The sequence below is a fragment of the Poecilia mexicana genome, unplaced genomic scaffold (assembly GCF_051168715.1).
Source record: "Poecilia mexicana isolate PSO_F unplaced genomic scaffold, ASM5116871v1 scaffold_18, whole genome shotgun sequence".
Taxonomy (NCBI): domain Eukaryota; kingdom Metazoa; phylum Chordata; class Actinopteri; order Cyprinodontiformes; family Poeciliidae; genus Poecilia; species Poecilia mexicana.
The window spans coordinates 13,359,552-13,383,979 of record NW_028263387.1 but is presented as its reverse complement, the minus strand read 5'-3'; the positions used below and the strand labels follow the sequence as shown (position 1 = coordinate 13,383,979).

At 40.7% G+C, this 24,428-nt stretch overlaps 2 protein-coding genes across 3 annotated transcripts; both read right to left on the bottom strand.

Annotated features, from left to right (window-relative positions):
• Window positions 1-157: 157 nt before the first annotated feature.
• LOC106919133 (uncharacterized) lies at window positions 158-7,482 on the bottom strand. The gene is made up of 9 exons (XM_088015240.1): window positions 4,453-7,482; window positions 4,040-4,185; window positions 3,328-3,426; window positions 2,623-2,757; window positions 2,397-2,516; window positions 2,161-2,289; window positions 1,571-1,649; window positions 1,408-1,434; window positions 158-1,309 (listed from the first exon to the last, which is right to left on the bottom strand). Exons 1-9 carry the CDS (start codon window positions 4,502-4,504, stop codon window positions 696-698), a joined length of 1,401 nt encoding a protein of 466 aa, XP_087871366.1. The 5' UTR covers window positions 4,505-7,482; the 3' UTR covers window positions 158-695.
• A 91-nt stretch (window positions 7,483-7,573) lies between these two features.
• On the bottom strand, window positions 7,574-20,507 carry capgb (capping protein (actin filament), gelsolin-like b). 2 transcript variants are annotated; one of them, XM_014989319.2, is made up of 9 exons: window positions 20,374-20,507; window positions 13,988-14,181; window positions 10,905-11,059; window positions 10,388-10,546; window positions 10,060-10,209; window positions 9,250-9,336; window positions 9,030-9,162; window positions 7,811-7,902; window positions 7,574-7,694 (listed from the first exon to the last, which is right to left on the bottom strand). In XM_014989319.2, the coding sequence occupies exons 2-9, from the start codon at window positions 14,178-14,180 to the stop codon at window positions 7,629-7,631; spliced, it is 1,035 nt and encodes a 344-aa protein (XP_014844805.2). In that variant the 5' UTR covers window position 14,181; window positions 20,374-20,507; the 3' UTR covers window positions 7,574-7,628. The 2 variants fall into 2 exon arrangements, with proteins under 2 accessions (XP_014844805.2, XP_014844806.2); XM_014989320.2 differs by lacking the exon at window positions 20,374-20,507 and adding an exon at window positions 17,938-18,075.
• Between the last annotated feature and the right edge of the window lie 3,921 nt (window positions 20,508-24,428).

Below are 24,428 nucleotides of genomic sequence, written 5' to 3'. Positions count from 1 at the left end.
AATCTTCTTCTGCTGCTCCTGCAGATTTAGTTTGAGGTCAGATCATCTTTACTTCTTTGTTCAGAGAAATGTCGATCAGCTTTAAGCTAGGAAACCCCAAATTAAGACGCTTTCCGCTTTTGCTACAGAGTCTAAACAACAGACTTAAAGTTTAAAGTTTGTTTTATTTCTACATTTTCCCCCTGAGTGTTCCACGGCTCATCAGCAGCCAAGAAGGTTTACTATATTTTCCTACATTTCTTCGCTGTGAGAGCGTAGGATATTTCTGTTCTATCATGCGACTCTTGAAAAAAAACGTATCTACTTAAATAAACGAGATGGTTGGCAGCCCATCTGGATTTGAATCTTTTTCACTACAGACTAGAGAAACACAAAGCGTCTGGTTCTTTGTGTTTTTTTTGTTTTTTTACCTTTATTAGGTTTTATAAACTATCTCGGCAGATCATAAAACGTTTTGAGCATAAACTGTTTTTTTCTTTTTTTAATGGTATTTATGCATTTCTACGTTAAACAGACCAAACATTTGCCTGGAGGTACTGAATGTACTTGTGTTAACAGCATAGATGGACCTGAATCTCTCCTGTACCACCGGCGTGATCTCGTGCTGCATTCGAGTGAGGTCGGACGTAAGAAACTTTTGACAAATCAGTACTTCTGACTGGGTTTGCTTGGGTTTTTTTTTTTTTTTTTTTTTTTTAAAGCTGGGCGGTGTTTTCCAACAGCACCTTTCTAAACATCTTGGGACTCTTCACAAACTCCTTCTTCTTAGGTTCGCCGGTGCCTCCGGAGATTTTATGCGGCTTGATGATAGTCATGAGCGTGCGGCCGTCCATGGGTGCGAACAGAGGGTACAGCTTGCCCCCGAACCTCCCCGTGAAGGTGTAGATGTGGGACTTGGTCTCGGCGTTGTAGAAGGAGATCTGGCCTTCCTCGTAGTCTAAGTACACCCCGAGGCGCCGCGGAATGAGGGCGGCGGGCAGTTGCGTCTCCGGCTTGCTGCAGGCGTAGAAGTTGTGGGTGCTTCTCCACAGGACCCAGTAGCCCTTCCTAGGGGTCATGGGGAAGTTGCCCTTCCGCTCGGAGTTGGCGGTGGTCAGGCCGACCCGCCAGTAGCCGTTGTTGGCGATGTCCACCTCCCAGTAGTGGCGGCCGCTGTCGTAGCCCTCCCAGCCCAGCACGCAGGGCAGCCTGTCGAAGCGCTGGGAGCTCTCTGGGGTGTCCGACTCCGAGATGCCCTCTTGCACCCTGCGCTGGTCGTCTGAAAGCTGCAGCCAGGGGTGGTTGGTCATGGGGTCGAGAATCACGTCGGCTGTCGGGAACAATTAAAAGGGTTAAGTATCCAGAACCGCAACCTTGACTGAATTTGCTTTTATATCAGATGATGGAGCAAAGCAAAGACGAAGTTACCTGCTGCGCTGCAGATCCAGTCCCAGACTGAAAACAGACATGAGGACAAAATATTACAAACTGCTCACAAACTAGAAATATAAATTAGCAATATATTGGTAGTTTTTTTTCCCCCACTTGAATAATAATAATAATAATAATAATAAAAAACGCATCTGCACACCTGAGTTTGGGATGTATCTGGGTATTCCTGCTTTCCAGGTACTTTGCTTTGCCAGCAACCAGATCTGGGAAACCACAGCCTGGAAAAGAGAAAGATAGGAAAATCTATCTTCTTGCTTTAAATCTTTTCAAAGAGAAACATGTGACTTCACTCTCATTTTCTGGTACAAATTACAGTGAAGTACTCAGCGTAAGAGGCAACAACCACCATCTATTTCTGCAGATTTTAGAGAACTGTATTATTTCTGCTTTCTATTTCTTTTGAAATCAAAGCTGAAAGTGGCTGTAGATAATCAGCTGAATGCTTATAATTTGTTATCAGAGACTGTTGTAGGTTATCAGCGGATCAGGGCCAGTACAAACCATTTATGGCTGCTCCACACGGACACTGAGAGCAGGGTTCACTCAGCCGTCATGTTGCGTAAAACCGTTTTACAGCCGAATGGCACCACGCTCACTTCACATGGGAACTTATATGAGGTGGTTGGATTTTTTTTTTTTAATTTTTATTAATTTATGGCTATTCTACAACATCCAGTGGAATATTTTATAAAAGTGGATAGGAATGTTGCATAGAGTGAGGTTTCTCACCGTGTTGTCTTCCTTGAGCAGAGACCAGGTGATGAACTCCAGCAGAGGCAGCAGCTTGTAAAGTCGTTTCTTCTTGATGCCCAGCAGACGCAGCACTTTGCCCAGCTCCTCGCTCGGCACGCCGCAGCTCTGCAAGCGTAAATCAGCATTTCAGCTCGGGTTTTATTAATGAAAAAAAAAAAAAAACTAAATTTTTCTACTTTGTGAATGCTGCATCACATGTCGTAAAGTCTCACCTCAGTCGCTTTCTGCAGCTCCTTTGCCCACTCTATGATCTGGGGTTGTCCCTCCTCTTTGGGCTCCTCTTTAGCTCCTTTCTTTTGATTGACAGATTTCCATGGGGTCTCCTTTAGAAGCTGCAGATGCAAGAGCAGTTAAAAAAACGTGTGCATGTGATAGCTTGATGTTGGTTAGCTGCCTTTACCACCCCCCGCCTCTGGTATTTGGGGTCTGAGCGCTCACCTTGTCGACGTGGCGGAGCTCGTCGGCCCACTCCAGGATCAGCTTTCTGCTCTTCTCCAGGCTGCGCTCGGTGCGCCGGTCGGAGCTCTGGGCCTCCGCCTTGCTGGTTCCCTCCCCTGGATCGGTGCCACCATGCTAAATTACAACACACACAGAAAATGTTTTGAAAATAACTTAATAAATCAGAAGATTATCAAAATTTGTCATTGTTCATTAGATTCAAAGTGGTAATAAATGCGGTGAGTTGACATTTTTTTTAGGCCGCTGTCTGAAAGGTCACACACTCAGGCTGTAAATGCGTTCATAAGCATAAATCTGACCTGTCAGCAGCCACCCACCCACCTGCCCTGTTCATGCACCGTGACCTATGAAGGACGTGCAAATGATCAATTGCCCACAGATAAAATACCCTACAGCAGAAAATACACGTAACTACATGTGTCTACGTGTGTTTGGCTCACACTCTTGATTCTGTTACATAATTATCATTCAAAAGCCTTATCCTAATCTGCTTTACAGTTGATGAACAACCCCCCACAAAGTTAAATTCCCTGTAATTATATTTGGCATCGTTAAGGAATGCGTCTGAAAAACCTTTTCCAATCATAACTTTTCTGTTTTGTTTTGTTGTGTTTAGAAGCATTCTGGGTACTTTCCTCTGAATAAACACAACAAAAGGACATGTTGGTGTCTTCGTGGTTCTACCTTGCACACTTGGTCCACTTGCTCCTTCCAGTGATTAATAAACTGGACACACTCCTGCAGGCTGCGCAGGTCCTTCAGGTTGCCCTGGCGAACGTGTTGCTGCAGGACAGACACAAACTGAGTTTTAAAAGAAGCTTTTATGTGACCCTCTACACCCTAGAAATAGAACCTTTAAATATTATGTTATCCATCAAAACACCGCAGTTTCATTTGCATCCTGCCAAACTGGATCAATACAAATAAGGTGAAAATATGTTTAATATTATTTAATGTCAAGAAGCATTTAAATGCAGAGACGTCTACCTATTTGTTACATTCCGGCCCGATCTTGATACGATCCGACATGAAAATGAGTTTGACACCCTTACGTCATAGCTTATTACTAAAAGCTACATTAGCTACAAAGTGTTATATGATTCTCAAAGCAAATCTCTGTCACTCAAATCACACGCACGTCTCATTATTTATCTGCTCCTCAAACGTGGAATAAAATGGGTTTAATAAAGATTGATTAGAGGAATTATACTATCAAATATTACAACTTTTGCTCAGCTTTATTGCTACTATGCTAGGTTTATAAACCTGACTAGCATTGTGCTGTAGGTGTGCTCTTGGACGCCCCCTTGTGGTTCGGAGGCGCGAACACAAAAAGCTACATTTCAAGCAAACACTTGGAATCATTAGAAGAAGAACAGCAAGAAAATAAACTCACCTGCGAGCTCTTGCTGTGGTTAGCGTGAACGGTGGGGGCCGAGCTGTGGGGCTGGACGGTCTCCTCGGGTAACTTCCAGCGAACTGCCCCGATGGAGCTGCTCTGGGTGGTGGTGCCGTTCTCATCGTTCAGCAGCAGGTTCACGCCTACAGGCAGGGATCCTCAGTATTAAAATGTGTTTACAACAACAGGGCGTAAAACACAAACATGAGGAAAAAGTCTGACTACTATCAATTTAAAAAAAAAAAATAATAATAATCTAAAAGTCTTAGTATTTGAAAGCCTTCAACTTTCCACACGAAGCCACATAATGTCACCAGGCAAATGTAGGTTTTTTTTTTTTTTTTTTTTTTTTTTAAGAAAAATGTCAGATTAATTCTCTTAATTTAAAAATAATAATAAAAGCAACGTACGTTTGTTGCGCTTTAGGATGGTTTTTAACTCCGCGCCTTCTTCCTTATTCATGGCTGTGGAGAAAGAAACACATGAAAACTTGAAAAAAGGACAAAATAAACAAAACTGAATATCGTTTTTAAATTAGAAAACAATAACTAAATATAAGGAAAAAGCTACTAAAAAATATCAGTAAATAATAATTGTATACACATATCTTAATATTACTTTAGATTTTATGATGATTTGTTTCCATCAACGTGAAAGTAAAAAAAGAAAAATAATAATAAAAAAAAATCAGTAATTCCTTAATAATTAGAATAGTTGAAATACAAACTTTTAACTCAAACTGTACCACCTGGGTTGTACTACAGATAAACAGAGGATCGATGTGTTTATAGCTGATTACCTGTGGTGTTGTCGGAGCGTTGTTGCAGCTCTGATGGTCGAGAGAAGTGGACAGGTAACGCTGCTCGTCCAAGCTTTTTATTGGACACCGGAAGAAGGAAGCCTTTTCCCCCACACATACACTCACTGTGAGGGCATCAGGAGGAGTGATGTTTTACAGCTGCAATAAAGCCAGTAATCAGTCAGAGTGACGCAAATGGCCGAGGTTTCAGGCTGGAGTTACTGTAAACTGTAAACCCAGCAGCAGAGGAATGAGAGCAGGGGTCAACCAGGCTCAGCCAGGGCTTAAATAAACCATCAAATGGCACCAAATGGCATTTTATAAACAGATGATTCCTAAAATATACAGCCTGGCTAAAAACAGGCTTGTGCCAGGTTGGAAATTGTTTAACCTTTCTGCCATAAAAAACAACAACAAACAACTTAAACCCCCCTCTATAAACAGAAAAAGTTAAACTGATTTGGCCCCAGGAGCAAACTGCAAGACAAAGAGCAAAAACCTGCAAAATCTCACCTCACATTATGCAAGCAAACATTTACATCGACAGGCATTTCCTTAAAGGTCTGTGTCCCTTACGGCTTGTTAGATTTACGCCTATACTTCTAGATCTCATATTAGACCAGAGCAAATGGCAATGGCTCTACTTAAAAGAAACATAAAAAGGGAATTTAAAACATTTGGAGGTATGGTAAAATTCTTTTAAACAAGTTCAGACAGTATGTTAATAACTTGCATAACAAATCTGTAAATTACTAAACTGTAATATTTAGGATGAAGAAAATTCCTTTACATGCTATTTATGCTCTCTCAAAAAAGGCTGGATGCAATTTAAAGGCTTGAACATGCTTTCTGTTTATTTTTCATCCAAGATGCAGATTAGTGTCAGAAATAATTGTTGGCCATAAGTATAAATATTTTGTGAACAGAAAACCAGATTGCACACAATAGCAAATGAAGCAATACTTCTCCTCGACCCGTTTGGCTGATTAGCTTCATTAGTTTTATTTTCAGGCCATAAACACATCAGTTAGTTTTATTTATTGCATTAAAAGCAGCAGGATATTAAATAACCAAACACGTGCGTCCGGCAGCTGCTGCTCCTTTTCCTGCAAACAGTTCGCTGCTTTAGGTTTTAAGGAACTTACAGTAAATTTAAAAAAAAAAAAGACAAATAAAAGAGAAGACGCCTTTACAACTGGTGGAAGTGACATCAACAGGGACAGAGAAGCAGGTCGGACCTGAAGGGAAAGACAATCTGTGGCAAGAACTGCAAACCGATGTTCTCCTTCAAATCTGACTCAATTTATGTAATCTGATTTCCAAAAAAAAAAAAAAAAAAAAAACGAGGCAAAGAAATAAGCCTTCTTCACAAACTCTGCTCCTTTGTTTGACAAATATCTATAAAATAAACTGAAATCATAGAGGAAAAAAAAGATGCTTTTGCGAGGAACCATAAATACAAGTCAGATCTTTAAAAAAAAACAAAGATGGAGAAGATATTGCAAACAGCACAAGGAACTGGTTCCATTCATTCACTTCTCAACACTAAATGCTATATTAATATATTAATAAACTTGACTTAAACAGCAGTAACACAGTGAATTGTACTTTATTGAATTAATAATTGAGTTAAGAGAATACAAATCAGACTCATTATTTTTAATGCTTTTCCAGTGGATTTCCATCTAGTCACAGTTCAGCATTTGCATTTATTTATTTTTTATTGGAGCACATCTAACATGTTTTACTCTTTTACTTGTTTTCATTTTTATGGCACTGAAACCGACCTGATCTCAGAAACCAGATTTATAATCTGAAAAAAAACATGTCTGAGAATTATCGAAACTGTTCATTAAAGGAAAAATATACTATTGTGAGCACATCTTTCTGTCCAGTTCTACGGATAACCTCTACTAACAATGTGATACGTTAAAGACTTAAACGCTGCTTTTCGGAGGAAGTTCGTCAGAAAACCAGCAGATTTTAAAAGTGATGCCAGCACAGGTTGAGTCACCATACAGGCATCATTTTTCCCTTACTCTGCTTTGCTCTGGCCTGACCTGAAACCTATAAAGACGACTTATGCAACTCCAGCTGGGCCGTCGCCTTTACAGCTCATCCAACCGTCTGAGGAGTAATTGGGCTCCTCCTGCTGATAAGAGAGATGGCGTGACAGCGGGATGCTTCCCCGCCGCCCTGCCTATTGTCTGGTGGGGCAGATAAGATGCAGTCGTGGCAGCTGAATAAAGGTTGCAAAGATTTCGAAAAATACCACCTTTCGTCGGCTTCAGCCTGAAACGAAGCGAGGCAACTTGTTGAGAGTAAACACACCAGGAGCAGTGAGAACGTTCAGATTTATTCTTCGATTTCAGACAAATCTGTGATGCTGTTGTACAAATACATGAATTTAGGTAAAAATCCAGTTCTCTTGATATCGTCTTTATTTGTTCACACTCTGACCACTGGAAATACATCTGGTTTTACTTTTTTTTAATATATAAAAGTGGCATCACGTCTCTGACTCTACCAAAATTCAAAACAAGCTGTCAGCTTTGAAATATGTACAAACACCAGGATTCTTTATATATATATATATATATAATATATATATATATATATATATATATATATATATATATATATATATATATATATATATATATATATATATATATATATATATATATATATATATATATATATATATATATATATATATATATATATATATATATATATATATATATATATATATATATATATATTCCTAGTTTGCAGGATTTGTGTTTAATTCCAGTTCTTGAAGAATTGCTTGAAGATGATGGTTTCCTTCCCCTGAGGCAGAATCTCCACCTGCAGGACGAAAACGTTTTTTTTTTTTAATTATTATTTTTTTAACTTGTGCTCCTCTCCGACGTTCACCTTTTCAGTTTTGTTTAATTTTTTTAAAAAAAATGTTTTTAACCAACCTGTGTTTTCATTCTGGGGTATTTCATTTGTTCGATGAAGTTGTCCGCCATTTGCAGGGCAGCATTCTTCTCCTCTATGTTCGCTCCGTGACCTGTTGACACGATAACAGAGGATTATCAGAGCTTGTGTTTCTCTACAACAGGGTTGTAAACAGCACAGAGTGGAGCTGGGAACATGGCCGTCTAAATTTCTACTTCGCTTTCCGTGAAATACGCGCTGAGCTTTGAGAAAACCCAGAGGAACAAAAAGCGTTACAAGAGGGCGTTGAGAAGGCTTACTAACATTTGGAGAGTTTTGTCCAAAGTGACGCTTATTCTTATTAAGCATAAGGAACCAATATGTAGTTTTATATTTTTGCCTTTCTTTTGGTTTTGTTGTTTTTGTTTGTATTTCCTTCTGATTCATGTGAAGCACTTTGAACTGCTTTGTTGCTGAAAATGTGCCATACAAATAAAAATACCTTATGGATTTTTCCATCTTTTCCATCTTTAATTACCATTATTTAATTTACCCTGCACGATTAAAAACTGAGAAACAAACAAATCTGTTCAGGAATAAATGTAAAAAAAAAAAAAAAAAAAAAAAAATTAGAATCTGCAGCGAGCTGGTGGTAAAACTTCTCATACCTTTTTTGGAGTGAGCTGTTTTAAAGTGTAAGCATTCAGCTTCATTTTTTATTTTTCGATAGGTGTCCATCAAAGTCTCTCAGTTTGTGAGAACGTCTCATTCCTACGGCTCTCTGAAGGTGATTTTTCTACAGAGTGCGTCTAAAATATTTGAGAGAAAATGGAGCTTGAGAGGCTGAAATATTTAGGAGCTACTTGACATGCAATTGGCAGAGGTTTGCAAAGCAGCTGATCCATTCATTAAGCGTCGACTGGCCACACTGTGAAGAGCGGAAATGAGGAAGACCTTGGATGTTTGCTTTAGCAGTAGTGCTAAGATAGCTTCCACTGTGAGTATTAAAGTATATTAATACATATTTCTTTAAAACAGGCAGTCATAAGCATTGTTACATGGGCTCTCAACTATAAATCTGAACTATTTCCAGGCAGCTGTGACCCCTGACCCTCGCAAATACAGGAGCTGTGCTGTAAAAACGTAATTTCTCACCAAGTTCAATAAAATTATTTTTTTTTTTTTAGATATTTTTTAGCACATTATTTCAGGAGAAACATGTCTCCTGTTTTCAAGTTCGGATGAATTTTTTTTCTTCACCTTTCCAGACGAATATTTTCCCGTTTGCTCCGTTGTCCAGGATGAAGCAGTCGTCCCGGACCAGCAGCTCCTTGGCAAACGGGCTCTTCTCTGACACCTTGGTCGTCGTCATGGCGCCTGTGGCATCAGATACCTGCAGAGGGGTTCAAGACCAGTTCAGCTCCACATCTCCAGTTAGGTAACACACTGGAATGGTGAAGAGGGCCACGGATAAAATAACCTTGTAGAGGGAAGCAGAGTTGGAGGCATCGGCTTTGCTGTCCTCCTCCGACGTGCTTTCTGCCAGAGGCGGCATCGGGCCGAGAACCTGGCAACAAACACAGATACCAAACAGTTTGCAGGCTTAGGATCGCAGCTTTGGTGACCTGGAGGTCACAGGAATATACGAAGGCGTATTGTAGATAGAAAAAAAGGGAGAAAATTTCCACAAAAAAAACCCCTCAAAATATTTTTGAGTAATCTCAGAATTAACTTGGAAAATTCTCAGCTCCAAAAGTTGAACATTTGTGAGAACATTTTTTTTTAATTTGTGATAGATCTCAGAAATGTCCTCAAAAAAAAAAAAAAAAAAAAAAAACATGGAAATTTTTGATTTTTGAAAGTCAAAAATATGCTAGACAAAAAACTAAAAAAAAAAACAAAACAAAAAAAAAATAAAATAATTTTTCCCCAGAAAATTTCTGAGGTTAATCTCAAAATTTCTGAGTTTTTTTTTTTCACAAATTTTTAATTTGCGACAACTCAAAACTGTTCTTGTTCTTTCTAGAAAATTTCTGAAATCGATCTCAAAATGTCCAAGTTTTTTTCTTGAAATTTCCAAATTCTGGAGCTCTAAAATTTTTATGCTTTTTTTCCTAGAAAATTTGAGCTTAATCTCCAAATTTCTGATTTCGTTTTCTCACAGACTTTCAACTTTTTCGAACTCAGAATATTCCATGTTTTTTGATGGAAATGTACTCATTTCTCCTCCCCTGTCTACAGCAACTCTGGGAAATCCCGTGAGCTCAACCGATCATCGTTTCGTTTGCACCTTCAGCATCTCCTCAGGCTCCTCCCCTTCGCTGGTGTCCACGACGCGGGCCTTCCCGTGTCGGTCCGTGTCTCGGATCAGCGAAGCGATCTCGCGCACTTTCTGCTTCTCGAAGATGTTGGCCTGCGATCCGGTCCACGACAGGATTGTCTGCAGAGCCGCCACAGGAAGATTGCAGAAGCTTTTATGCAGAAGCCTCACATGTTCATGCATTTTTAGATTTGCATTTGCATCTACCCCTCCAAGCCCCATCAGGGTTCAAACATTAAATGTGCACTCCTGCTGCAGGCCTCCTGTGCATGTTTCACATTCGGTTGGATTATCTCACCTCTCCGAGGTCAAGGATGAAGCAGTCGCCCTTGTTGAAGCTGCTCCAGGTCAGCTCCACCTCCTTGGCACGGATGTTGCGTTTCCCTTTGATCTGGTACAGCCTTTGCACCGCCCCGCTGCCCTGTGACTGCCTGAAGCCAGACTCCACGCCTCCCTCCTGCGAAAAAAAAAAAAAAAAACCCGACACCTTCAGCTTTATGTTTTTTAATGTTTGACTCGTTATGGGTTTATGTAATGCAAACTGATGGGAATTAAAGATTATGTCAATGTCCATTTTTGTCTACCAAGCCTAACTTAAACAATCATTAAAAAAATAAATAAAAAAATTATCTGGAATCGTCCTTATCTCAGAAGAATCTAACCATAAAAAGATAAACTTTGCGACCAATTCAGAAGGTTTATAATCACTAGGAAGCCTAAGAGGAAAAGAGTCAGAGTCGTAGTAGGACAGTTGCAAGAAATTCTCAAGTTAGGTGAGAATATTTCATTTTGTTTCCTGCATGAGTTTGGCTCACCTTGTAGCTGACCCCTCTGGGGAAGAGCTCCATGAACTCCGGGCTCTCGAAGCCCTGGACCTGCCTGTGCTGGACGGGGTCACCGCCCAGGAAGTTGTCCAGCTGGGTGGCCAGCATGGCGCAGGCCACCTGCTCGTCCCGGGAGGACTTCTCTCCTGAAGGCAGGCGAGAAAACAGAACGCTGCTAATTCACGTTTGAACGACGTCTAAAACATTCTGACTTGTCCACTTTTGTTTAAACCTGCAGTGTTTAAGCTCAGCTGTCTCCATATCTGTCTATCTCCATATCTTGACATGTGCATACGACCGCGTATCTGGAGAAGAAACGTCGAGTTCGCGATAAGGTGTAAAGTTTCATTATATGTCTGATTTTTATCTCTAGAAGTGAAACAGCAAAACATAAAAAAAATAAATAATTAGTTTCTTAGCGCAGAAAAGAATATGAAGCATCAGCAGTACCACAATTTGACTTTTCATTTTGTTTTTTACTTTGTTCAGATGGTCTAGAAAAAGATCTTAATGTCATCGTTGTGTTTTACTGGTGCTTAAAAATTATGCAAAATGGGAAAAACAGGAGAACACGTTAGCCAAATGAAGCACAATTGTCTTCTTCAAAATGTAAAATACGGTTCCTCCCTTTAATTTGCCATCGCTACAGTCTGAGTCATAACTACAAATTTAAAACAAGTAAAATCGTTGCAATGATGAGGCTGAAGCAAAAGGAAATCTACAAATTTGAACTGCAGCAAATCGTTTTGGGGTCATTTAGTCTGCATGGGGAGAATAAAAAGATGTTGCTGCTGTCACCGAATGTTTCACAGAAATGACTGGAGAAACTTTTTCTGACCCGCCTCTGCAAATGCCAACGGGTGAAGTTTAGCGCCGTCTTATCTGGAACCATGTTCCTTCAGCTTTTCAGCAACAAATACTCAGCATAGGCTTAGTCTGAAACAAAGTACAGTGGAGGGTCTGTGGTGCTGTGGGCCCGTTTCTCCTCCAAAGTGACATTCGCTCCAGCACTTCATGTCATTTAGTCACAAGCTAGAAAACCAAAAATGCAGGAACAAAGTAGGTAACTAAGTTCATTGCTCTCTATATGCTTCAGCCTTGGGTTATGTTATGTTATGTTATGTCACTGTGAGTCATATAGCAATTCAGAATAAGGGTTTATTGCAGCTTTTTTTTTTTTTACAGTTTTAACATTTATTTACCAGTGTTAAAGTGGCAGTAATGGATGACTATGACTCCGTTATGTAAATGTGTTTAATGGAGTCGATAAAACTGCATTTTCTTCTCCAGTGTTGCGTTTTTGAATTCATTTTCTTGGTTGAATTTGCTTATTGTTGTCTTTTTAGTTTAAAATAAATCAAAGCTGTAGATTTGCTACTGTTCAATCAGATTTTCTATTAAAAATACAACTAAGCTTTATGTTGGCTTAAATCCCCAACATAAAGCAGGACAAAGTTGTGCTAACCGTGTCATTGCACATGACACAGTGCAGGCAGACTCTGACCTCAGTTTGAAGATCATCGCACTTGTTTATGCGACCTGGTTTTATGAGGATGATATTCTTTTTTTTTATCTCTGTGAACTGAATAAGCTCCAGCGTTAGAAGACGTTTATTTAGACGGAGTAAGTGAAGTGGCTGCTGGAAGTTGCACCAGATCTGAACAAGTGGGGGAGGGGGGGGAGCAAACAGAAACACATGCTGGAGCAAACAGAGCGCTCTCCAAGCCGTGACAGGCAGCTTAGTGTTACCTAAGCACCGGATACATGCTGGAAACAACGGCCACATTTGAGTACTGTAACGTTCCTTCTGCATTTTTCATGAGAGCCGCTCAAAAACCTTCCCTGGTCCCCTGGTCCCCCCCCCCCCCCAGGACCCCAGGCCCACTGGACTCGTTTCCCATCCTTCTCTCCCTCTGAATGCTGCGGCGCGGGTCGGCACGGTGGCTCCTGTGTCATCACCGGCGCTGCCAGGGGTCATCGGTTATTCAGCCGCAGTACTTGGAGCAGGCTGAGGTGTGCAGTAAGCACCGCACAATGGTTAGCTCTTTTGTAGAACGGAGTAAAACAGAAACTGGAGAAGGAACCGCAACCAGGTGCAAATGTTCTGGCTCCGATGCAGCTCCTGCAAACCAGGTGAAAATCACTCAGTCTGACGGAGAACAAGAGCTGGAAGGACATTTGCATGAGGCGCAGGGGTGTATGTTGATGAAAGCGGTGTTGGTCGTCATATTTGATTGTGTGTTCTTGTTAATAGATTGTTTTAGGATCCTGCTTCCGTTTCCAAACAAAAACACATTTAAAAATACACTTAGAACCAAAATTATTCACATCCCTGGCAGATTTAAACTCAGGAAGTTCAGGAAGTTACGACTGACCTCGGAAAATCAATCAGTTAGGAGAACGTTAGTCTGTGACCAGTGGTGGAGACCTAATAAACCGGCACCTTCCAAGGATTTAAAAACACGTGTTGTGCCCAGTTTGTGTGTCATTCACTTGGGACAAAAACTGCAGATCAAAACACCGGCAGCATAAAGGGTAGATGTGGTTCTGATCACAGCAGTGGTCAAAACCGGCGCCGGTTGCTTTCCTGTTTCTGAACTTTTTCAGAAAAGTTTTGGAAAGGCGGAGAGCAATTTATGTTTCACACTCTAAAGGCTTCGGGTCTAAAATGTGACAATAAACGCCCTTTAATATGTCCTATAACGACTTTTTCTATTTTGAGTTCTACTTTTTTAAAATTGCTTGAGAAAAATGAGGTTTGTGTGAGTCTGATGCTTCCCCTCTGAAAGGTTCTTTTTTTGTTTTTCCTCAAACGTGACAAGGTGAAACTATCTCTTTAATACATAATGTAATTCAGACTGTTGTTGGTAAAATAGATAACGTCTTTGTCAGGTCAAGTGAGTGCAAAAATCAAAGTCCAAAATAATAATAATTCACATGAAAACGCCTGGAAACAAACTGGCCTTTAAGAGATTCCTGAAACACCTGGACCTGGTTTAAAACTTTTGCACACTGCTGCATCTCTGCGTCGACTGTGACTGACTGACGCAGCAAAAGCCCGTCCAGCGTCTCACCGATCCACATGTGGAGGTCGGCTCCCTGCTCGCCCCGGTTCATCAGGACCAGGTAGGAGTCTCCGTTGTAAAAGGCGCCGACTTCGGAGGCATCCAGCGGCACCGCCTTCATCTTCTCCACCCTCCACACCCTGAGCCCGGGGCTCCGGACCTCTGGGCCGAACTGACCCGGCGCTGGCTTTAACGGGAACATTCTGCTCGGAGAGAAGAAACCAGAATGATGCGGGGAAAACGGAAACGCAAGGAGGCTTTCAAGTGAAGCGTCGAGCGATGCTCGCCTGATTGGTTCACCTGAAGGGGGAAGTTTTAAATACGCGGTTTGAGTCACTACTGCTGTTAGGAAAAATGTAGCTGCAGTTGAAAAAAGGAGGAAGTGAAAGAAGAAGCAAAACTATGACTTCCTAAACAAAAGGGGGAAAAATATATAAAAATAAAGCTCCACAGTGATCCAGAACCAGAATTATCTTGTCTTTTCCATGCAATTCTGTTGTAACAAAACAGAGGAGACAGGATGTATGGAGCAGGAGCCACAGCTTCACTTTCTCAGGTGAGGCTCCAGGTTACAGACAGACGTGCCACTCGCTCTCCTTTTACGGCTGTTCAAAGCAAAAAATAATAAAATAAAAACAACAGCAACGCTTTGAGATGCTGAAAGCTAGAACTGGGGCAACTAACCACAAGCCTTTTCCTGTCTGCTGGTGGTTTGTCTTATTAGTAAAACTGAATCAGCCTTACTTTTAATATCTCATAAAAATGCCACGTTGAGCTGATGCACCTTTCAAATCTTTAATCGCCTTTCATAAGAACGAGGTCATAGTGAAAACTTGGTGATTTATTAAATAAGGCGCCTTTCCTGGTGCAGACAGTGACAAAAGGTTCTGCCTCTCTAACCTGGTTTCAACACCATCTCAACGGCAGAGATCTGCGGTAAAGAAACAGGCGCCAGCGTGCCGGATGCAAAGTTGAATGTAAAATGAATGTTAACGATTCATTTAGGATGTGGTGAAACTCAAGGAACGCCATCAGTTCAACACAAACCTCAAAGTTCACTGAACAATGTTGGCGACAATTTATGACTCCTTGAAAAGTCTACTAAAAAAAATCTCTTTTTTTCACATTTTGTCATATAAAAGCACAAACTTCAAGGTATTTCATAGTGTTTTCATGTGGCAGAACACAGTTTACTTCCTCATCACAAGGTAGTGTTGTGTCGCGTGGTTTTCTTTTTTTTTTTTTTATTTACCTCAAACTAATTCTAGCTAAAACCAGCCCAGCAAACAGAAGGAGCTCTGGTTAGAAGTTAGCTTAAAACACGTGGAGGAAAACTAGCACAGTGTCTGAAACATGGCGATGGCAGCATCATGCTGCGGGGGATATTACTCCCTACCAGCAGCTGGTAAAGTGAAGATTTATGGAGCGCAAAGATTTGAGACGTGGGCGAGGTTCACCTTCCACCAAGGTGGATTGACAAAGTGCTGGCGCAGACTTTTCATATGGTTATTTCTAAAACATAAAAATTTGACACCAACATTTTCCTTTCGCTTCACTATCAATCAATCAATCAATCAAATTTTATTTGTATAGCACATTTTAGCAGCAAGGTATTTCAAGGTGCTTTACAAAATTAAAAAACAAAATAAAAACAGCACGTGACATTGAATAAACAGTAAGAAAGAGAAAGAGAGTTTGGAAAAAGAAAAAAAGAAAATGATTTTTTTAAAAAAAGATAAAAACATACTTTTGTTACGGAATTTGAGCGCCTGTCGTCGCCGGACTCCGCCGTCCGTTTAACACGGTTATCATCCAGGCCCCGTCGCCTGACAGGACAAGGTCTCCAACCTTGCAGCACCAGGCTCCGTCCACCTATCACGCGAATTTTTGCGCTAGGACTTCGCCGTCCTACACGGATTTTTGTGCACTAGAATTTACAGGGTTTTCACTAATGTGACTCTCACATAAGACCTTAATTAAATGCAAGGATGTTTGTGGCAACATGGGAAGATGTGGAAGAGATTTCTTTTCCCATCATGAGCATCAATTCTTGGATAAATTGTTAACACACGAGGGCTCAACTGTGTTTCTCTTAACTTGATCCTACGACGCTCCTGAGAGGATGGACATAAACGTACCGAGATGTTTATGTTCACGTTATGGATGATAAGATAATAGATTATCCTCACGTCCTTCTCCGCATCCCTCTCTATCTACCAGATGGATAACATGTGTAGATAAGGAGTTGTTGAAAACAAAACATAGCTGATTTGCTAGCAGAAATCCGCCCTGCATGATTATGTTCCAACTGCTGAAAACAAAGAGTCCAGGGACTCAACTACTGATTTAGGTTAAGAAAATAATATATTTTTAACAGAACTGCTCATGCCACGACTCATCAAGAGGACTGATTTTGACTCTTGAACCATTTCTGTGCTGATTTTCTGAATCAACACAGAAAACTTTTTTTTAAATTATTTTTCTGCCAGAATCCACTTGATTTTCAAGTAAAATCTTTGTATTTTACGACGCAGTGCACTGTCGCAATTCTTCAAGGGTTTATTTGAAAGAGGACGAGAAACAGACCCACAGCATCACAGATCCTCTACCCTGCAACACGACGGTCAAGAGGTCCTTTTGCACGTATCTGGCTTAACAAAGGTTTCTCACCTGAAATGTTTGTTGCTGAAAAAAAAGATGAGTTCCAGTTAAAGTCTCAGTAGTATTTACCAAATTCTGCATTTGTGATGGTAGGACAGAAAAAACCTGTGGAGACCTGGTGGACCCAACATGCTGCTCTTTGAGTACAAATAGACCCAAAAGTGACAAACTAATAAACATATAAATATAAGCAGGTATTAAAATGATTTGTGTGCAGCCTAAATGCTGCAAAGCGAAAGGTCATAGCTGGATTTTGATCTTTTTTGTCTCCACCGTTATCCGTAGTTTGTGTGATACCAAGATAAACTTTGCTCTCGTTCGTCATCGCTCCAGTTAATTGTAACGTTTTAATCATTGCTCCGATTGTAGATATGGGGAAGTTTCGCTTTGCAGTCATTTCCCAACATTCTCGCGTTTTAACATTTTGAAGATTAATTAAAAGAAACAATCCTCAGTATCGCATCACATTTTTACCCCTTTAAAAACAGAAGGCTGTGAATTTGTAATTAAAGCCTCAGAAGGTGAAGCACGCATTTAAAAAAAAACAAAAAAACATTTATTTTCCCAAGAGTTTTTGAGGTGCTAATGAATGATTTCGTGGAAAAATAATCTTAACGCTCATTGTTTTTTCTGTCATGCTCAAGATGACGTTTGGATTTTTCTCAACTTTATTCTATGCACATTTCGTTTGCATGCATCTTTTTTTTTATCAGGGGTGTGAATATGTGGTGCCGTTATAATGTTTTGCAGATTTTTCCAAAATCTCATGAACGGAGCTCCTCTGTAGATTGATCGATACATTCAGACAGTTTTACTCAGCTGGGTTTAAAAATAAACAAGCCGTCGCAACAATATCCATCACTATAAACGTCAAGACTTTATGGCTCATTTTCTGCCACCAAAAAACAGGCGCCGAGCGTCCACCATAAAAAAAAAGAGAGATAACGAACAGAAAACAAATACTTAATTTGATATTAATGTTCAGAGTCGTGCCAAAGCAATATTTTAAGACACCTCGTTAGATGGAAACCGAAATTACTGCGAACTGGTTATCAGATTTTGTGGTCTGGCAAACAGGATGCCAGTGCAGCTCCTCCTTCCTCCCCACCGACCGAAACAGCCAAAGCCGGAGAGGAAGACAGAGAGCAGTGAAGTGAATCTATGACGGCTTAAAGTAAAAGGGGAGCATGGAAACAGAGAGGAGCCAAAGCAGCAGCACGTACAAAGGCCCCGGGGTTAAGGTTACCGCGCTGGAAGAGCGGCTCTGAGTAAAGGAAGAAGGCCCCACTCCACTTAACTGGATGATCTCCTCCGGTGCCTCCGGCATGCTGTCTGCCTCCGGCTCCATTCTCCGTGCCCGCTGGACTGTGTGTGTTTGTTGTGTGTGCGAAGCTGTGAGGTATCGAGCGGCCTGCCGAGGAGGAGTGTTTGAGCTCACCTGGCCCGGTTAGCTTATATGTGGCAGGAAACTGGAGCCGCCGTGATGAAAGCCTACCTGCGGCCCGTGGATAGGGCGGCGAGAGAGAGAGAGGAAGAGGGGGAGCAGCATCGGATTCCTGGATCCTGGCTAAAGCAAAGCGCCAAGGCTGATAATAATTACTGAAAGAGCAAGCTCGTCTGTCTTGTTTTTTTTTTTTCCATCCTTTTCCTTCACCACTCCTCAGCCGTAGGGAGTTACAGGCCTTTCTAGGGATAACCTAGAGCTGGTTCCCATGCTGGTAGAACAAGAGTCACGGGAACAACCCAATAAAATCTCAAAGCTGTAGAGCTGGAGGAGTCTGTAGGAATCTGCTGCTAAATATAAGCTCTTGGTTTTAAATGAGAGCAGAAAGCTCAACTTATGTGCTGTTCACACAGAGAAACCCTGCTTCATTTCTGGAGCACCCATAAACTGAGAGGGTTTTGAGCACAAAGCACACTAGCACGACCTGGACGACACCAGCAGGTGTTTGCATGCCCTGCTAATCCGTCTCATTTGCTTTTTCTGCTCCCCTTTAAATCTCTGTCTGAGCATATACGTTCGACAGAGACGCTGGAGTAGTGGATGGATGGAAGGGATGGTTTGAACCTCCTCCTTCCTCTCTCTGCTCTTTGGTTCTGCTCTGCAACCATGAAGTCTGGAGCTGCATTTCAGGTATTACTTCAGCTTTTGAGATGTTAATCGGCTCCTCCCAGTTGTAAAAACAAAATCCTGTTGGTACGGTTACACAATGACTCGTTGCTTGGTTTCAGCTTGGCTTTCCAAGACAGACCTGGATAAACTGGATTTGGCTAAAGTTTTTCATGTCGCTTAAATCTTTCCACATTGTGTCACGTCACAACCACAAACATCAATGTGTTTTTATTGCTTAATATGTTTGACGATTGATATAGCAGTAAAATCCAGTTTAACTAATTGACTAACCGAGTCACGGACAGACTCCCAGTGATTTCTTTTTGGTACAACGCAGCTGTTGTGTGAAGGCCTCAGAGGTTTTTTTTTTGGGCAACATCAGCGATCAAACATCACCATGAAGACGGGGGAACACGGTGGACAGGAGGGCCTAAATCCTATCAAGAATTTGTGGCAACAATTCAAAACCAACATTCTGATACTTTTAATCAAATCTGACTGTTTAAAGCTCTTTTTCCAGAAAACGAGTGACAATTTCAGATGGTAGAGACGTGTCCAAAAAAGACATGCAGGTGTGACTACAGGTGGCTCTACAAAATGTTGACTCGGGCGAATATTTACCAAAGGCAGTTGGATTTATTTTAGGAGCTCAGATTTGTATTTGAACTGCTTTGTGTTGGTTTATCACCTAAATCTGTGATGAAACCACCTGAAGCTTCGGGTTGTAACGGGACGAGATGTTGAAAAGCTAAGCAGTGGCGACACATTTGCAATGCGCTTGTAAGCAAAATTCAGGCAAACATCCTCCACTTGACATCCTTTTCACTCCATTGCGATCTGAAGGTAATCTAATCCTTAATCCAATTTATGCCTGTAACTCAATCAATCGGCTCACACGGCGGGGAACAATGGTGCGAGTTTTGACAACGGCGAACAAAAGAAACAAAAGGTTTAGGTAATGAAAAAAACGACGTGGCCTCTTGAACTTGTCTGATGGAGCGCTAAGTGGTGTCTGGTTAGACGGAGGACGGAGGAACCGCTCAGGTGAAGACCCGACGGAGCAGGGAAGGCTGCTGGGGTCATCGACCCAATCAGTCATTCATGCCCTGCTGAGCAAGCAGCAATAGGAGAGCAGACAATGTTGAGAGTGGAGAAGAGCTCAGAGTGAGAACTGGGATGAAAAACACACCGGGTTTGATTAAGACTTAAATCTACAGCACACATATAGAAGTTTGGTGAAATTTGAGCCCACAAATGTATAAGTGACAACCAAACTTCCTGCTACAGCCTGATTGAATATGTGGGCTAGCTTTAAGGAAGTCGTAAAACAGTTTTGCATTTGACGACACGAAGGAAATGACACCGGGAAAAGTTGGCACATAAACCAGGGTTTTCCCCCAGCTGATAACAGGAGCGCAGCAGGAAACAAGAGCAGATCCAGGCCCAGGCGAAACCGAAGCCTCGTTGTCCTGCTCTGAGATTCTTCTGCTGCTTTCGGGAGGAATGTGATGATGAGCGAACAGAGAAGAAAGAGGGGCAGGAGCTAGGAAACGTGAGAAAAGAGAACAAAACGAAGCCGGGGAATCGCATAAGGAAAAGGATAAAAACCTGCCAGACTCACCTTGGAGAGGGAAGACGGAGCTGGGACCAAACACGACCGAGCAGAGAACAGGGAGGGAAACGCAGCAATGCGAGGAGAAACACGTCCTTAAACACACAAACTCTAACACACACACACACACACACACACACACACACACACACATTCACCAAATATTTCCTGACTCACTCTGTGGTGGGCTAAGGCCCGGCCCTCTGAGGCAACCCGAAGCTGCAAGAAACAGCGGAAACCTGATTGAATCAGAGCCAACCCTGAGAGAAGTGCTCTCATGCAATTTAAACACTCGTTTGTTTCAGAAAAATCACCATCCAGTGAAACCAAAAGAGCAAGAAGCTGCAACAATGTTCACATTTTAATCAAAAAAAAAAAAAGAAAGAGTGCTTCATGCAACTTTTTTTTTTGGAAGAAAACCTGAAGAATCTGCATTTTTCTTCTTGCACTAGAAAGTTGCGCATGAAATTGTGTAATTCGGTGTCTCTCTGCCGTTTCCCCATAGGAACAAGTCCAAACAAACATTAGTCATGCGTCGCATCAGCCGGGCCTTGACACATACTGAGGACACACCCAGCACCGCAGCCTGCAAAGATTCATGCAGGGTTTTACGTCGTTCCCTCCTGCGCGGCTTCACCTGTGGGCTCACACGAAAAGCTGTGATTCAGCCATTTCCACTGGGAAAAACTGAGAAACATAACCAGGAGCGGCCTCTTATCTGGTTTTACTCTTTGTGTTGATTTTAACCCCTTTTGACTTTGTTGCTAAAACACCAGAATCTGATACTGTTTGTGCAACTAACGTAAGCTTCAGTCCATTTTGAAGCTAAGTCACAGATTGGTGATGACATCCTTTTCACTCCACTGTGATCTGAAGGTAATCTAATCCTTAATCCAATTTATGCCTGTAACTCAATCAATCGGCTCACACGGCGGGGAACAATGGTGCGAGTTTTGACAACGGCGAACAAAAGAAACAAAAGGTTTAGGTGATGGCGCTTCTGATTATTATTTTTTGTTGTCTAGTCAAATTTTGTTTAATAAAAAGTTAACATCATGGCAGTGACCTGAAACCATTACCTTTTTGTTCGTTTGTTCGCTATATTAATGTTAGAGAAACTGACATCTTATTAAAATTTCAATATTGTTTTTGGAGTATTTATTGGTTTGTTTTGTGTTTTATTTTTTATTATACACAGCAGAACTAAAACCAGATAATTATACGCACTGTGTAAAAAGACAGACTCTTTCTGATGACCATTAAAACAAAACAACAACAACAAAAAAAACAGCTTCCTAAACATTTGTATCTGCTAAATGTCAAACTAGAGGATTTCTTCTCTCCATTAAATGCAAAACAATCATTACAAATTCAGCTTCATCAACTCCAAAGAAACAAGGTCTTTGTCTCTGAGTGCATCAGCAAACTGTAATTTTTCTTTTCATGTCTCTTTCTGAGTAATGGCTTCTTCCTCTCTGAGTGGCCTGTCAGTCGCCTACTCTTTGATACATTAAACCCCACTGTATGCAAACTTTAGAAATTAGAGAAAGTAACAAAAACAGTCTCAAAATCTCTTATTATTCTGCAATTAGAAATTATATTGTAAAAAAAAAAAAAGTTAAAGCTTAGACTAATTTAATGTGAGAGGGTTAAAAAAAAGCTGTTATGTGTTTTTAACACAGTTTATTTAAATGTCCGGTTTCGACTGAGGTCAGTCGGAGCAGCTCCGTCCTTCACGATTCCTTTCTAACAACCGTGAAGCTTTCGGCGAGAAGTCAACGTGTGAAAGGGTGCAGCCTTCGCGCTTAAGCTACTGGGAAACGCACTTCCTTAAAGTGAGCCTGAGAGAGTCCCTTTGGTTGTACTTTAACTGGTTACAGGAGAAAGAAACTTACGTTTACGCAAGACGGGATCTGGACTTTACTAGGTTTTGGAACAAATCTAACCTCAAATGTACTACTAACACTTTTCATAAAGCAATGCAAAGTAAGCAACGTTGGTATGCAGGTTTGTGCTTCTGCACAGCTCTCATAAGATCCCACAACAACATTTCACTCAGGCTGAGGTCTGGACTTTAACTGGGCAACATTTCAAATCTTTTCTTTACCATTTGCTGCTGAGTTCGGGATCCTTGTTCTGTTGATGAACAATGATGCCACGTTGGACAGACAGATGACATGCTGCATGCTTTGGCCTACAAAAGGAGTTTATGGTGAACTCGATGAGCGCAAAGTGATGCAAACACAAGTCCAAGTCATCGTATTGATGAGCTGTGTTTCTCCAAACAACTTTGTACAATGACAAAACATATCTGTTTTGGACTTATTTGTCTAATAGTCAATATTCTAGAATTTATTTTTTTTTGGAGTGATTGTAATTTTACTCAGGTTAACATTCACCACAGCAACTGCTGGATAAAGTTGGGCTGCAAGATATTAGGAAAACATGTTATATGCAATCATTTTGCTTAAAATTGCAACAACCAATAAAAAACAGCATGTAGAAAATTACTTGTATCCTTCCCAAAACCCAATGGAAACATATTTATTAGCATTACAGCAGTCAAATCCTTATTGTGACTGCTGATCAGCTTTTTGTCTCCTCTCTAATGTTTTGGCAATTATTCTGTGATAATGAGCTCCAAGCTGGAACGCCTCCTTGTCATCACCCTAATGTTTAGGTCCCTTCTCAGATTCTGTCAGGTTCCAGTTCAAATGTTAGAAGTTGTCTTAAAAAGGTAACTATAGCTGCCCACGAGTGGCAGCTATAGTGGTTTTTATATGAATCCTATTTGAAAAGGTGGCCCTTTTTATGTCTTACTGACCTTTGATGCTCATTTAGTCAGTCTTCTGCACTAATACACTAATAACAGTAATAAAAACTTTTTTCAACCCTGGATTTTCTGTGGTGGAGAGGGGGTTAGTTGAGCAAAATTGTTTGCTCAGCAGAAGAAAGAAAAGATCAAATTTTAAGGTATTCAGTAACACAGGTGGCAAAAGCAGCAAATCTTTTAAATTTGCCACCCGGTTACCTGTAAAAAGTCCCTGAACCGTGAATGACTCCTTTGAGGAAATCAATGTTGATGAACTCACAGTGAGGTGAGAGCGCCCTCTTTAGGTCGATAGGTGCAATGTATTTTTGTTACCCGAATAAAATTAAAGTGAGTATTTTTTTATATTTTTAATACACGGTGATAATTAAGCAGTAAGTACACGTGTGCTAGAAAATGTTTATTTGCCAAAAATATAGAAAATAAGCGCATTTTTGCGTTGTATTTTCTATATTTGATGTTGTTGTACCATCAGCTATTCTGATGGTACAACATCAGATTAGCTTAAGTTAGCTAACTCGCCAAGGTGGAGACCTCAGCAATGCTAATAGGAACATTTTATGTGATTTCTATAAAAAAAATTAAATTTATATTTGTTATATTGGTACAGGAAACATCTGGGATGTCTAGGAGTACGATTGGCTTGAGAAAACATGGAGATTGTTGAAATAATCGCAGCCGGAAACGGTAATCCGAACACATCAACGCATCTGAGACGCCATTGCAGCCATTAGGCTTCAGCTAGCATGATAAAAATGTTTCAGCAGTAGAGAAATGCGGAATCAGTGGGGCTTATTTGTAAGGGTTGCCAAGTCTCTTCTCTTTAAAGAAAATAAAACTCAGCTAAAGCTGGGCCAAAATTGTTCTAACTCCAAAGACAACAGCAAATCCAGTTCAGAAAAGCTAAAGAACAAAAATAGTACTTTATGTTTAAAACACGCTAAAGTCATGAAACATGCCATGACCTGCAAATCAGTATGAGCAAATTAATTTTTTAAAGGTGTGTTATAGTCTAAATTAATCATATTTTTTTTAAAAGGATATTCTACAAAAATAGAGAGCTTCAATAAATTGTTGCACCAACATCAGCCCGTTTGATAACTTTGGTTTTAAGTTTAAAACCATTTCTGATAAACATTTCACATTATTTCCCTTAAAAACTGCAATCAACCTTGCTAAACCAGGTATTGAGTAAAAATAAGTTTTTAAAAAAACGTAATAATCAACACAATGA

Coding starts and splice junctions, on each gene's coding strand:
- LOC106919133 (XM_088015240.1), bottom strand. CDS start 4,504: ATGAATAAGGAAGAAGGCGCGGAGTTAAAAACCATCCTAAAGCGCAAC. Junction 4,186..4,452: donor CATCCTAAAGCGCAACAAAC/GTACGTTGCTTT, acceptor CCCTGCCTGTAG/GCGTGAACCTGCTGCTGAAC. Junction 1,650..2,160: donor TGCTCAAGGAAGACAACACG/GTGAGAAACCTC, acceptor TCTCTTTTCCAG/GCTGTGGTTTCCCAGATCTG.
- capgb (XM_014989320.2), bottom strand. CDS start 17,987: ATGGAGCCGGAGGCAGACAGCATGCCGGAGGCACCGGAGGAGATCATC. Junction 10,547..10,904: donor CCAGAGGGGTCAGCTACAAG/GTGAGCCAAACT, acceptor TTTTTTTCGCAG/GAGGGAGGCGTGGAGTCTGG. Junction 7,695..7,810: donor ACCCCAGAATGAAAACACAG/GTTGGTTAAAAA, acceptor TTCGTCCTGCAG/GTGGAGATTCTGCCTCAGGG.